Source organism: Peromyscus eremicus, chromosome 1 (genome assembly GCF_949786415.1).
Source record: "Peromyscus eremicus chromosome 1, PerEre_H2_v1, whole genome shotgun sequence".
In the NCBI taxonomy this organism is placed as follows: domain Eukaryota; kingdom Metazoa; phylum Chordata; class Mammalia; order Rodentia; family Cricetidae; genus Peromyscus; species Peromyscus eremicus.
Genome location: NC_081416.1, coordinates 143531647 through 143547744, shown reverse-complemented (window position 1 = coordinate 143547744; position 16098 = coordinate 143531647). Strand labels below are relative to the sequence as shown.

The following is a 16098-nucleotide window of genomic DNA, read 5'->3' as shown; positions in this document are numbered from 1 at the left end:
CATCCTACTTCACAAATGAGTCTGTCAGATACGCTAAGCCTATAGGCTGAAGATGATGCCCCAACACTGCGGAGAAGCCTCAGATGATTGTCCAGGCAGCTGGCTGTTTCTGTCAACTCACAATTTTTTGGAAGTTGCTTGCATGTACTTCCTGTTTTTATTTTTGTTAGCTAATATTATTTCCTTCTTGGGTCTCTGAAGGAGTTGAAGATTAGTTAGTTATAGTTGAAGATTAATTAGGATAGAAAGTGAATTAGATACAGTTTGGACTTACCAAAATAGGATAGATAATGGAATTATTTTCTCTGAATTTGTCAAATACAAATGGACTAGACATTGTTTAGGTATTTATTACTTGTATATATTGTATATAGTTATTGTACTTTTGTATATAGTTTTTCCTATGTTAGTTATAACCTTTTCCTTTTTTCTTTTTATTAAAATAGAAAAGGGGAAATATGGTGATATTTTATTTTGTACTAAAATGTTATTTGTATGTTAATAAATAAAGTTGCCCAGGGGTCAGAGCTATTAGCAAGCCATAGGAAAGCTGGGCAGTGGTGGTGCACGCCTTTAATCCCAGCACTTGGTAGGCAGAGCTAAGTAGATCTCTGTGTGTTCAGGGATACAGCCAGCATTGGATACACACGCTTTTAATCTCAATACCAACCATAGAAGACCTGGAGGTCTATACAGACAGGCAGTGAGGAGGCGGTCATGTGGCTGGGTTTATAACCAATGAGAAGGCAGAACCGAAAGTCTTTATAAAGAGTTTAACACAGGAAGTAGCTCTCTTTCAGAGAGGTAGGACCACCGCAGGAGGAAGGGTAAGGTTTTAGCTCTTAGCTCTGACCTCTTGGCTTTCTTCTTTGCATTGGTTCTGTGTTTCTTATTTAATAAGATGATTGGTTACATTTACAATAGAAGACTAATTATAATTATCCATTACAATTTAAATGAGTTATATAAACATAATACCTTAAAAAGAGTAAATATATATATAGTATAACAAAATTAACTTTTAATTTGTATTAATAAACTAAAATCTATATCAATGTAAAACATTTTTAAACAAGTTGCTCTTAAAAGTAGGTTCATTAATCTACCCTTTAATCTTATTATATCTTTATCAGTTTCCATCAGTTTCTTCATCTTCCATGGCCTCCTTGGCAGCTTTGGCATCTTCCTTGCTATTGAACTCTACAAAGCCAAACTCTTTGGAGGAACCAGTTTCCTGATCAGTGACTATTCTTGCTTAAACAATATCCTTAAATGATTCTTTGAGGGTCTCTTCAGTAGTACCCTCTGACAGACCTTTGACAAACAGAGGTTTGGATGGCTGACTTCTTGTAATACACAATAGCCTGGTTACTTGTGACTCCAGCCTGATGGTTCTGCCCTTGGTGTTCATTTTATTCCAGGAGTTTATAGATTCTTTAGCATCTTCAAATGAAGTGAATTCTATAAACGCATGCCCTTTAAATTTGCCATTTGGGTTGTGGGCACTTTGATAAAAAGTTGCTTACTCAAATACTTCCCGAAGAGTTTCTTCTGTTGCACCACAGGAAAGGTTACATAAAATCAAAGATTTTGATTCACCACTCCAAGAGAGCTACTCTGTCCAGCTCTCTCTCTTGCCTTTGTCCTTTCTCTCTGGTGTAGTAAAGTGAAACAAAACATATTGGCCACCAATGTCTGCCCTCTACTTTTCTTCATAGATTTTCCCTGCATCAGCTTCTGTCTTAAATTCAATATAAGCAATCCCCTCACTCTTCCCACCCTGGCGGACAAATCTGATCTCCACAACACCTTCAAACACTTCTTTTAACTCATTATCAATGACGCTGAAAGAGAGGATTTTAAAAATATGAAATGCTTCATGACTTTGTGTATCATCCTTGTGTAGAGGCCATGCTAATCTTCTCTGTATTATTCAAATTTTAGTATATTGCTGCTGAAACAAGCATAGGGGTGTCACTCATACCCTTTATCTTTTCTGTTCCTTAGAAAGTGCAAATGGGGGATCTTGGGTGAGGAGAATGTTTTTATAGAAAAGAAAGAACACAATGTTGGATGCTTAGGTAGGTGGGGGCAGGGAATCTGTGAGGAGTTGGGAAAGAGAAAGAGTGAGATTGAAGTATATTGTATGAAATTCTCAAAAAGAGAATATTTAAATACATCCATCCATAAAAAAGAAAGTACCAAAGGGAGGGTGTATTTATGTCTTTTAAACAAGGTAAGGGCAGAAGGAAAATATAACTCTCAATTCCTTCTAGATAGCAATGAAGTTAGACTTACATGTCAAGAGAAATTACTTAATTACTGTTTTCAGCCCAAGCCCAGCATCTTGTTGAATTAATATGGGAACTGTTAAATGAACTAGAGTGCTATTCTATGGGTTTGCTAATAGTCTATAAGCTTTATTAGTCTCACTTGTAATAAATATTTTACCATGTTTAATAAGGATTTTTTCAATAATTTTTGAGAACACTATTTTTGTGAGAATGCTTTCTTATTAAGGAGTACAGTTACCCGTGGAAATCTATGTGAAAACCACATAGAATAACTAAAGATCCTGGCTGGGTTTCTTATACTCTGCCCAGATTCTGTCTTACTTTTGGGCTTCTTGGAACCCAGTAGTTAGACTCTTTAAATATTTTTTCTCTGTAGCCCATTGCAACCAAAGCTTCAAACTCAGGAAACAACATTCATGAACTTTTATTTATCCCTCCTGCCAACTTCTATACCAGACTGATGAGGGCAGCATTATATTTAAATGATATGTGAAAAAAAAAAAAAAGCACATGCCTGCACTTCCCAGTGGACAACCATAAACCTTCCCATAGTGAGTTTCACATTACTTGTACATTTCTTTCAGTCAGGGTACTTTTTGCTTTCCTCGTGTTCCTATTGAGATGAATGTTATAATGATATTTCAGCTCCCAGAGGTAAACAGCTTGTTCTTTATAGGAACAGAATGCACATAACCCTCTAGGTATCTTCTGTAATATCACAAGATATTTTCTGTCTAGTTGAGAAAATGAAGGATGTATTTATTATATCTCAGACAAACTGGGGATTAATACAAAGAATAAGGGCAAGATTCCTATCTTTTGAGAAATGAAGATCTTTAAATAAAAGCTTATTATTTGAGAAATGAGCATATCCAATGGGGGAAAAATTCCATTAGGCTTCACTAATGCAAAAATTTAACATAAATTATTGTTCTTAATTTCAAAGACAAAAATTGCAAAGCCCATTTTAAAGATGAATTATATAATAAAGCCTATTTCCTTTTTTAGAGTGTGAAGCTGACATAGTGTTTTATGTCATATAACCACAAAAAGCCATGCCTGTGTGTAAAACCTATTTCTCTTATTTTAATGGTGTGTATTTTTCTTTTTTCTCTGTATCTCTCTCCAGCCACAAAAAAGTTCTCCAGGAAAGCAGGAAAGCTCCCAAGTTCAGTCAACAAAGGAAGAGACAAGGAGAACCTCTGTGTGTGGCCCTCAAGATGTAAGAATAACCTAAAGTGGTTTGAAAAGAAGGACACAACATTTGGCAATGGTAGCTCATGCCATCACAAAATGTTCTCGGGTGGGGGATGACTTCTTTCTAAGCGCTATAACTTTCCGTGTGATGACATAGATGTTGCTTAGACAGCACCAGGCAGATGTTCTTCTAGAATGAATAGCCAGATTCTGCTATGCAACCCATGGCTCAGCACCACCACCACATCATTCCTACAACAACAAGACAGACAGCAATTAAAGGGTTAAAGCAGAACAAGGAAACAAACAAAAAAGATTCTATAGTATTCACCCCCTAAGAAACATGCATGTGCCCTTACAGAACAACATGCCAGACAGAGATCCTCCACCTTCATATGATAAAGAGTTAGGAACCGGAACTGTCGGGGTAGGGTCTCTCTTAATAAGTGCAACAAAAAAATAAAACATCAATGCTTGAATTCTGTTAGAACAAAGGTTTTAGATCTGTTATGACAGATCTAACAAATAACATTTCTGTTAACCAGACTGAGATACAGGCTCTAGTCCAAAGAGAAGTTATATACCGAGACTACCCATAGCTGAAGAAAATTAGCTAATATCTGAGGAAATAAGGAAAAAGGAAAAACAAATAAATTGGCACTTATATTTTTCTTCTGCTAGCTCTCAACATGCATTTTGAAAAAAAACTAATTTGTCAGTATGTTTGGCACTGAATCTTTGTGTGCAGGGCCATATATCTACACCACATAATTTAGGATACAAAATTAATCAGGAGCACAAATCAACCCTCTACAATTAACTTCCGTAGAGAGTCCAGAAGGCTATAGGTAGGAAGGAATGCCTTTGCAGTGGTTTGAAGTATGGATAGATCTTTGACCATGGGAGCAAATTTTCACAAACAGAAAATATACCAGAACACTATGGATACAGAATAGTAGTGAGATATTCACCCATAGGTTAATCAGGAACCACAAAGTAAGGAATTGCATTCCTTCATTGGAGAATTTAGATTGAACTATACAAGGTTTTAAAATGTTTGTAAACTGAAGAACAAAACAAGCGTCAGTTTATAGGAGGATGTTTACCTTTTTATATGACAAGTTGAAAAGCTCTGCATTGTTCATTGATGTTCTAAGCATCATTTTGACTTACCTTTTCAGAAATGGGCCTGTCAAAATTGTGTGTGTGTGTGTGTGTGTGTCTGTGTGTGTCTCTGTGTGTGTCTGTGTGTGTCTGTGTGTGTGTTGTGTGTCTGTGTCTGTTACTATTATCCCCCTCCTCTCCCACTACTGGTGTTCTCCTTCATAAACTTATCTCCCTTTGACAATCCCTGTAAGCATGTCCTTCCCTGGCACTGTCTTTACTGGCCCTAATGAGAACATTGTCTCTAGACTTACTTCAGTAGACCCTAGTGTTTGGTATTTCAACCTTCCAGAAGCTATAATTCTTAGTGTAGAGCGTGCTCAATCAGAGCTTCAGATCCAGAGAAAATGTAAACTAGATAAAGTACTTGGGTGTAAGAAGGAGGAATTAGTGGCACTGTATGGATATCAATTTGCAAGTTTTAAATCAGGAGTTCTAATCTGTGGCTTCAGAGTATATCACCTAGAGAACACTTCAAAATATGGCTGCACAGGACTTTTCACACAAGTTAATTCAGCATCCCCATGGGTGGGATCTGCACAACTGATGTGTTTATTTCAAATACTCCAGATGATTCTGTGCTGCAGATAAATTTTACTAACAGTGGTTTTCAAATAGAAATAATCACAAAATTATCTGGAGACATTATTCACAGTTTGAACAACTATTTGGGGTGTTCTAAATGAATAAAGCTAAGGGATTTTGTAAAGCTTTTGATGGGCCTGACGACTGTCATCTAGGAAGCTCTGTCATTATTAAGATCAATATAACCTTATTGGAAGCTCATAGGCCTTAATCACATGCATACAGCTATGTACATGTATGCATGTTCATCCATGTATGAATGCATATATTAAATTAGCATATAATAAATGTCAATTTCTGGAAATAGATGTCCTGCACCCATCATTAGATGTCCTGCACCCACTAAGTTCATATAAAATGTGCCAGCACTACTACAGGAGCTGATAAAGAAATTACCATTTTAATATATAACTAGAACAATAGAAGAGATAGATAATTTGTTACTGAATAATATACCATAGGGGCTATACCTTTCCTAAACCAATGGTCTTTAAATTATCTTCCACAGGCCACATGTATTTAGGAGTGTCTGCGTTGAGTGTAAGCTGATTACCCAAACACAGAGCCTGGGTACCATTTATTGTAAGCACTGAGGATTTGAGGACTCCTTTCCACAAGTTCACGTCTGAGAATGCCACACTTCTGACTATTTCCAATTAGCCAAATGAGTGTTGGAGGACTTCTGCACCCATGGGAACTATTCTTGAGTATAAATGACTAAACTCAGAGCATCAACATCCTGAGCTGTGTTAAAGTGTGACAGCTATTAATCTAGCAATATGAAAATACTTTCAACCTCATTATGGATGCAGACAGAAAGCCAAGCTCCACTTTGATTTCTTTTATTGGATATATAAACTGACAGAAAAGAGAACTGAATTTAAATGATTACTCTAAAAACACAAGAATGACTTTGTTCTCTTGTACTCCAACATTTAGACTTGCAATCCCTGATGATGAGCCTTTTGCTTTAATTCATTATTTGGTTATCCTAGCTGTCATGTTTTAATGCAATGACTACCCTTTATAATCAAATATTTATCCCCTTTATCAAAAACTAATTGATCAGAAGTATGAGTTTATTTTTCTGTTTTCCATATTGCTTCAGATCCTATGTGTCTATCATTATGTACTTCCATACTATCATTTTTTACTTCATATAACTGTAACTATGATTAATACTTATTATTTTTGAGATTATAATATATTTATAATGTAATTACATCTTCTTTCTTCAAACTCTCCTATATATCTCTCCTTGCTCTCTTTCTAAAACTGCATATATATTCCTACATACATAAATACAATCTGCTTAGTCTGTAATGCTATTTGTATGTAAACCTTCAGAGCTTACCATTCGGTATTAGGTAACCACTTGGTGTGCTCGTCCCTAGGGAAGTACCAAATTATCTTAATACCTATATCTTCACATAAGTTCTGAAAATAGGAAGTTAAAATCCTAAAGTTTTGTCATTCCATTATAATACCAAATTGACTCGTCCGAGCCCACTGCAAACTCTTGTAATTTATATAATCAGCCTGATAATTTTAATAATCCTGCCTGCTACAATTTTGACAGGGAATTATATCTATAGATCATATTAAGGGCAAATGTCATCTTCATAACTATTATTCCAACTCATAAATTGTTTATACAACCATGTTTAAATTTCCATCTGAAATGATTTATAATTTTAGAATTACATTAATTCTGAGGTGAGAAAATCTAAAATCTGACTTAGGAAACTTCGTAATCTGTAACTATCAGTAAGTGTCTATATTCTATATTACTTCACAATAACAGAGATGAATATAGTTGGTTAAAATACCAAAGAAAGAACAAAATTTTGGTCAAATATGAAAAATGAGATTTTTATTAAAAGTATCTGAAGCAGAATTAGCAGTTAAAGTGGGTAGCTGTGTGTGGTCAGATAATGAAAGCTCACATTTTGGAGTGAGGGTAGGAAGTGAGATATTGAAGGGAGAAAGTGGATACTAGATATAAAGGATAACTAGACTACAACCCACAGCTCCAGAGAATCTAGGAAGCAAGGAGGACCCTGAGAGGGATGCATGGATGGCCCTGGGGAGGTGAAATAGATGAGATCTCCATAAGTAAACTGGGGGTGAGAGGAGAAATAGAGTGCAGGGGATGGGGGATGAAATCATATTTTCAGTTTAAAGATTTTGCAAAGATAAACATTTTCTTTCATTTTTCCCACTATTTATTAAATTTCCATTTTCCTACAATTATTATTTTGTTTTCTTTCTCATGAGTTATTTAAAAAAAAAAACCTTGTTCCTACTTGTCCTCATTATTTTGTTTTGATTTTTTGAAACACGATTTCCCTACATATCCTCTGCTGACTTAGAATTCACCATTTACCCAGAGTGACATCAAACTCACAATAATCCTCCTGTTTCGACACAAAAGTTCTGAGAGTATAGACTTCAGCCACTGTGCGTGACTAACTCATGTATTTCTATGATAAACATTAAACATTAAACCTGTTCTTTGCACATTTTACATGGGAAACTGAGCCTGCATATAACCCAAAGTCTACATTCTTTCTCCCAGAAGGCACAATTTAGTGCTACATATTGCCCTTCTTTCTACTCCTGTTAATTTCCTTTAGGAAAAAAGGAACATGTTATGCAATTATTTTCTCGCAATGCCGAGACCAATATTAATCTTTAATTTATTATTGGTACCAGGCACCCCACAGAATTTTGTTGGCACAAAGGTAAGAAGCATTAATCTGCCTACCTCATTGATACTACTTTATAATTAGTTGTTAAAACTCAATCTCCTTTCTGGTTAATTTTATTTTCTTCTTCACTTCATTGGCAATTAGGAGTCTTTTAGGAAATGTGAATGGTTCATAATTGTCTTTAACTTTGAAAAATACACCAATTTCCAAGGATGACTTTTTAACAAGTAAACCATTGTACAGTAGCAAGTATAATTTATGCTGCATGAAAACTGCATTCTCAGATATACTCAGTTCTATAATATCCCATTAACTACCTTCTAGGTCTTACAGAGACTAGGAATAAAAACATGTGGAAAGGCGACCTTTAGCTTGACAGAGATATCTATAGATCCTTCCATTCTGGGATTCTGCTCAAGTTAACAGAGAAGTTCTTTGATCCCAAATCCCAGTTCCCTCTCCTCCTCCTTGTGTCTTGCCCTTTATCCTTTGTGGTATCCCTTTGAACATTTGGTAGTAGCTCTACTTCTACCAATTTTTTGCATTTTTTGGATAAATTTGTTAGTACTTATCTCTTAAAGGAGAATCAGTTTTGTACATAAGTATTTATAAGAATTACATAAAGAAATTATTTAAAGCCCTAATTTAAGGAACTTCCATTACATTACAGAAGCAATGAAAAATGATAAGCATAAGGGTAAATGTTCCAGGCACACATATACACATGTTCACATACATATTGAAACACATAAATATACATATGGCACACACACACATAAACATGTCCATATACACATACATACTTACACAGTATACTAATTGAATAATGATTAAAGGTAGACTCAAACCACAATTTTCATAAAACATCTTTCTTTTACCTTTTGAAGAATTGTAATTCATTTGAGCTAGTCTCATGAAGAATTACAGGACACAGAATACCTGTAATTACTCCAAGTAGTGTTGGGATATGATGCAAAGAGCCCGTCAATGTGACAGATATTTGTTGTGCTTCTGTATATATTTAATAGTCACAATTAAAAAGAAAATCTGTGTGTCTGTGTAAATGACAGCAGGAATCATAAAACAATGCAAAACAAAATAAAAACAGAAGAGCTTTGTATACATGGTCTCCAGAGTCATGCAAGGAGAGGGATGCCTACAGAACTGACATAGATTACAGACTTTCACTGAAGAAAGAGGATCATAATGACAGCATAGTTGAGAAACCATTTTATGGGATGAGTTCTATGAAATACAGTTTGTATGTCACTAGATTCCAACACAGAGAATTCTTCTGTCTGTGAAGTGCCATTGGAAACATAAGCGTGGAACTTGTGCAGAGAACTTACAATGGCATTTTCTCCTAGTAAGAACCAGATTCCTCATAAACATTACTGGTTGACCTGTGAGGTCTCCCACAACCTACTCCTTCTCCTGTTCCTCTTAGTTCCCGTCTTACTGCGTCCTCACCAGCTCATCACACATCGTGCATCTCCATTCATTTTCCTCCCCTTTGTCCTAGAAATTCTTCCTTATAAATATTCTCACCATCACTCAAGGTCAGTTCTTACCTCAGTGTTGAAAAAGAAAATGGCAATTCATCCAAGTAATAAATAATCAGTCTTTCCTTTATGGACAATATATCACATTTCTTTTCTTGGGTATTGTAGAATGTTTCTCTATAGAATAAGGTACCTAATGTTTTGACTCTGGTTTCTGTTGTTATTTCACATCACTTTTCCATTAGGCATATTTTGATTAAAATATTCAATAAAATATTGAATCTTCTATAAAACATGATCATATCTGGTCATGAAGATAAAGCAAGCATGTGAACATTTTAAAACACTGATACATATTTCATGATCTGTGATTTTATCCATTTGTTTCTTATTAGGCATTAGATACTGACAATCTACTGTAAATTAGATAGTAGATTCACCTATGTATGATCAATGTTTGTACCTTTATCTTTAAGGATCACACCAAGTACTGATGGGCTGCCTATTCTTACACATATGAAAGCAATCTGAAGTGCTATCATTATATTCACAGTGCTGACTGAGCAGAAATGTAACTGATCCTTGCTGCTGTTGGAAGGAATCAAGGAGGGAGTGACAGTAGGAATTCAAAAACACATGAGAAGGGATTTTTGTGGAGGTAGAGGACATAAAGAGATGACAAAGAGTAAAGTAATCTGGTGTTGTATGAGGCTCAGATGTGAAACACGTAAGAATCATTTTGTACTAGAACCTGAACTGCATGAGTCCTCATCACCTCCACAATCTCTACAGCATCATCTACTCAGCGTATTTTACATGACAGAATGAAGCTAAAGGGGGTCCCTTGACCCATGGTTTTTCTCTAGGAAAGAAACTGCATTGTTGAATATCAAGAGCTGTGCACTGTCCATTGACTAAACTCTCAGTCTCTGTTTTACACATGGAAAAGACTGCAGGAAGTCAGCATATGGAACACTGACATACTCCATCCTAACATCTGTTTATAATCTGAGAAAAAGGAGATGAGGAGGAAGCAAGCAGACAAAGAGAGGAAGAGGGAAGGAGGAAAGCAATTGGTGTCTCAGTGCTCACTAAGATAGAATGAAAGCTGACTGGAGCTGTTTCCATTGACAACAGCTGCTTCTGCTCACATCTCATAGGCCTAAAAGGGAACTCATGGTCCCTTGCTTTGTAAAATATAGGAATATTATAGCTCGAGAAATATTGCCTTCTTAAAATATACTGAAGTATTTTGCAAGACATATTTATGATAATACAATTGAAATTCCTTCCTGTCTTATAGTACTTAAAGATTTATTTTTATTTTTATATGCGTGTTTGTGTGTAAGTGTATATGTGTGTGTGTGTGTGTGTGTGTGTGTGTGTGTGTGTGTGTGTGTGATTTCTGTGCACATGTTGGCAGAGGTTAGGAGAGGTCACTGGATATCCTGGAGTAGGAGTCATAAGTGGTTATCAGTTGCCTCACATGGGTACTTGAAATTGAACTCTGGTTCCCTGAATGAGCAGCAAGCACCCTTAACTGCTAAGGAATCCCTCCAATCCCCTGCCTTAATACTGATGTCCCTACAGGCACATTCACCAGTGATCACTAATTTAAATGTTAGCGTCCAAATGCATCACAGATAGACTATTTCTTTAATCTTTTTTCATCTTTTGTTTGTTTTACAGAGAAAGAATTTTTCCTTAGAATCCAGCTTATTAGTAGCCAGTGATAGAAAGAAGCGCCTGTGAGGTGCAAATAACTCTGAACACTTGCCAGCTCTTGGGAACCCATCCAGTCGGGAGGATTTTTCTCTTTAGTTTTTAGTATGCATTGAATTGATAGAAACTTTTTACTACAAGTAATCCACAGTGGGTTCTCAATCACCTTTCTTTGTTTAATTTAATTAAGTTGACCTACTTTTAATCGTTTTATAGGAGGGTAGTTCCTGTTTGGTGAAGCATGAGGAAAGTCCCCAAAGAAACGTCACTGCAGAATCAGAGCCCACAACACAGGTATTCCCTTGTGAGTCTATTTGATTTTCATTATATCCAGAAAGTCCTTTTTGTGCTCACTGGATAGCAGGGCAATTCTTGTTTATTTTGTTTAACATTAACTTATTTTGTGTGCATGGGGGGAGTGGGGAGAGCATGCCACGACTCTTACATAGAGGTCAAAGGCTAACATGAGGGATTGTGTTTTCCCTTTCCACCGTGTGAGTTGCAAGCATCAAACTCAGTTCATCAAGCTTGGTAGCAAGGACCTTTACCTGATGAGCCATTTAAAAAAATATGAAGACCTTATATATTGTCTAAAAGAATGTATATAGTTCCTTTAACCCAGTCCTTTGAATTTTGCTTGTCTGCTGTACCTGCCAGTAAATATTTTATTGTACCTATGCGAGGCCCCGCAAAGACAAAGGACGGATTCCCCTCCTCTCCCTCTATGCTGCCAACCAAGAAAGTAGAGGAAATTAAACAGAGAATTAAAAAAAAACATGTCTATAATTCTTATAAGATGAAAGAGATTAAAGATGACTGGGGAAGTGGAGTAGGTGTAAAAAGTAGTCACCTTCCACAAAAATAAACAGCAAGTTTACCTGCAATGCGCAATTCTGAAAATAGTATATAGTATCAATGTTCAGGAATTTTTAGAGGTAGATGAATCTATGTTGGATGGCTTAACCAGTTTTCTCATAGTAGCTTTTGAAGAACTATACCAGTTGTAAACACAGTGTGTACATGTGATAAAAGTCTGAATATTTGTTTCATTTGTGGCTATCCTTGTGGTCTAGATGCTATTTGTTTACACTGGTGGACCTTCATTGCTGTCCTACTTCAATTTTGTATTTTTGCCTTAAATACGCCTATTTTTTTATTCTTCTAATTGTCTTTTCTTTATTGTTTGGCAGAAATTACAAATGCCTCTTTGTTCTGAATGTGAGGAGAAAAAGGGCCCGGAAAAACAATCAGCCAGTTTTGATGCAACTCCAGCTAGAGAAGAAAAATTACTGTAAAAAGGAGGCACTGAGTCAGAGCTTCTCTTTCCTGCCATCTCATGTTTCTAGAGTACAGGCTTGATGGGAACACCATGTTTCTAAAGCATGCAACTTTTTCAAAATTTTATGTATCTTTATAATGTGGATTACCCAAAAAATTCCAGGCCAATTATGAACTTTAGCAATAATCTAATGAAAAGGATTTCTTCACTTATACACGTATCTAATTGTCCTCCCTAAAATTACCCGGTATAAATTGATCTGTTTTGAGCTAAAAATACAACCTTACCATTTCTTGGTCTTCGTGTGGATATCCAGTACTTCTAAGGTCTAGTTGCTAACATCAGCTGGAGGATGCTCAAAAGTGAGTCCTCAGTGTGTTTAAAATCCAAATTGCATACATATGAAGGTTTTGGTCCACAGTGGCCATCTGGTGTCATTTCCTCCAAAGTTGGAATTTGCAGACCAGAATACATGATTTTAGACATTTATTGCTTGGCTCATTACATTGATTTAATAACAATTTGATATAAATTATGCCCAGTTAATTCTGTCAATGATAAGTTAGTTACCAGAATTCATTAGTTAGATTTAATATGCTATATATACAGAATGAATGTCAAATATCTTTCATACTATTTTTAAGTTTTAAAACATTCATTATGAATATTCATCTATATTGTTTCAAGATGTGAATCAAGCTGTCTGAAGTGCCAGTATTATTTTTTTTTCTGATGTTGGATGATAAAATTTAAGATGGGAGGAAAATTCTAAAATATTAACATGCAAGGTGTCCAAAGATATTGTAGAACTGAGGTTTGATGAATGAAAAACAGAATGGAATCATTTTTTAAAAGCAATGATGATTTAGCTCTCATATAGGATTCTACAAGAATATCACTGATCAGAAGAACCAGGGTCATCATAATTAAAGCATAACTCATAATCAAAAAAAACGGATATATAAATAATGATCTACTCAAGATCCCACTTGGCAGATAAAAATGAACCAACAGATGAAGTCAGGGAGTCCACACTGACTGAGTACATTCACTTCTGTTGGATAAACACATTTTGAAAGTTCAGAAAAAAGATTAAACCACTGGCTGTATAGAATTAATCTGTCAAGCACCAATTAACATCTTCAAACAACATAGCCCAAAATAAAAATACATTAAAAGCAATCAGTGGGACTTAATTTCTAAGATCCAATGGCTTGAATGTGATATGTTCAAAGAAATTTATGGAGCTCTAGAACTTAGTGAAAACATTAGTAGAGAAAGGAACATCACCATTTATTAATTCTACATGCAGATAAATGTTTGGGGGATTTTGTCAGTCTTTCACTCTTTTAAAAATAAAAATATGTGGTTCTATATGTTTCATAGATTTTTAGATGAACTGACCAAGATAAAATATAAGACCAGAATACCAAATTTATACTCTCCACATCTCCAGTCCTATCTCACTCCACCCCCAGTTTCATAAAATATTAGGTCTTCTTGATAGAATAACAGGCTTATAGTTTTCTCTTTCTTTTTCTTTTTAAAGCAAAATCTCATCTGTGTCAAGTTAGGCTCAAAATTACTACAAAATAGAGAGCGACCTTGAGCTCTTTATCCTCCTGCCTCCACCTCCCAAGGGCTGAGAGTTTCAGTCACTCACTACCACTACAGTAATGAAAAAAATTAATTCAGTTTTAATTTAGGGTTGCTTTTCCACTCCTGTGTAGGGAATTAATTTCCTGCCTCAACCCAGTGGATCCTACAGAATGTTAGTTGCATGTTCTTTCTAGCATTCAGATTGTGAGGTCTGTGACACCTTGGAGGAACGACTGGATAGAGTTCCATGTTAGAGCAACCTTGTTTTCCTGTTGTGTATTTCCTTTGCTTTGACTTCCGGTTCTAAAATGTGATAGCCTAATCAGTCTGCTTTTCTTAACTCTTAGAATGATAAAATGGGTTTGAATCAAATGGTAAAAATTTCCTCCTAAAATGTGTATAGTGATGTGTATCCACAGGTCTTCTCTAGGTTATCTGTCATAATATTCACTCCTGTATTTGACAGAAATACCTTCAGAACAGGAGGTTATTTCCTAACAATTTTTAAAGAACATTATGAAAGTTCTTTTAGTACTTTGATAGGGTTGTTTTTAATATGATTTGTGATTGTTCTTTAATTAATGTGTTTTATCTCTCTTAGCGCTTTCCTTGCTTTGAGATTGGACCAGACATGTTTAAACTAGTTTCCATACCCATGTGGCTATTCCATAGAAGTGATGCTCATATCCTATTCTTCTTAACTATCAGCTTTACACTAGATATTATTTTGAATATTAATATTTAAACACAGGCCATTCTCATATGGAAAGAATATTATCCAATATATTGACAATACATGGTGTGATTAGGTTATATACTTGCAAGGTTAAGTGAAGAAACACAACTTATATTTTACAGCTGTGCATTAATTACTATTGAGGACACCCCCCTGTACTTTCTAATGGAATAACATATTTAATATGCCCTTCCACAACTAAGAACACTTTTTCTCTATTTTATATTATAATATAATAATTCAATTTAAAATGTGAATCAAATATAATGTATTCATTTGTAAATTAGCAAACTTTTTGAACTTTTGTCTTTCTTTGTATGTACATAAACTATGTCAATTAAACTAGTGCCTAAGACCTGTGAGCCCCAAATGAGCACTGACTGTGTCTATTGAATAGGACATGCCCAGAAGACGATGGTGTCAGTCATTCATCTGGATAGAGATTTCTTCACAATTCAAATATTTGAATGCTGAAAATACTAGTGACTGACTTTGTTTCTGTCTTTGAGCAGCTAAGTGGCACAGCATTGCTGCTTTACCATAATTCTGTTTCATAAAATACACTGAAGTACAAGCTCAATACAGTTTGTTTTTTGTTTTGTTTTGTTTTGTGGAGCAGATGTTTGCTGTTTTAGATGGACAAGGTGTATAGCTGGGCTGAAATTAAATTTGTGAATTTGCTACAAGGGAATCTTTTATTTTTATAGCTCAGGTAATGTAATTAGCACTAACTGCGGCAGAGGTGGAAAGAATAATTGACACTACGGAATAGGGAGGGCTGGCAGAGTAATGCACACGATGCTTGTTTCCATAGGGGACTGTACTGTCAGAAGGTCTACATCCTCGAGCTATGTATTCATCTGGATTGTGTCACGTAATATTAATGGTCAAGTACTGAAAAATAAAAAGTGCTGAAAAGTGGCCTATTTTTTCTTCAATAAAAAAATTTGTTACAAAGCTCATAATGTATTTATGCAAACTGAGTGGAACAGCAAATATTGGCTTGCCTCTGTCTAAAAGAATCCAAGGACTACTTTGAAATATCATACTGAAAGCTTCTTTAATTTCTTTGATGATTCCCCAGAGGTATTTTGTGTTATTTAGAGCATTTAAGAAGTAGTGTTCATGATGTTGGGACGTAGATTTTCAAAAGTACTATTAATATTTATTATTGTTGTTTACACTTAATTGACAACTACTACATATGGTAAATGAGGACAATTTGGTGCTTGACGCAGCCATCAAATGAGAAATGATTGCTGCATGCTTCATGGATAATACTCCTATGTTTTATAAGAATTAACTCAAA

General features: G+C 35.3%; 1 protein-coding gene and 1 non-coding gene across 2 annotated transcripts in view; one reads left to right on the top strand and one right to left on the bottom strand.

Moving 5' to 3' along the window:
* Luzp2 (leucine zipper protein 2) overlaps window positions 1-15710 on the top strand; it is a 177300-nt gene extending 161590 nt beyond the window's left edge. Inside the window, exons 9-11 of the mRNA XM_059253341.1 lie at window positions 3424-3516; window positions 11392-11469; window positions 12366-15710. Coding sequence (XP_059109324.1) covers window positions 3424-3516; window positions 11392-11469; window positions 12366-12470 — 276 coding nt within the window. The 3' untranslated portion in view covers window positions 12471-15710. The remainder of the gene's footprint in view (window positions 1-3423; window positions 3517-11391; window positions 11470-12365) is intronic.
* On the bottom strand, window positions 1862-1966 carry LOC131902841 (U6 spliceosomal RNA). Its single transcript, XR_009377126.1, has one exon. It is a non-coding gene; the product is annotated as a U6 spliceosomal RNA (small nuclear RNA).
* Window positions 15711-16098: the final 388 nt, after the last annotated feature.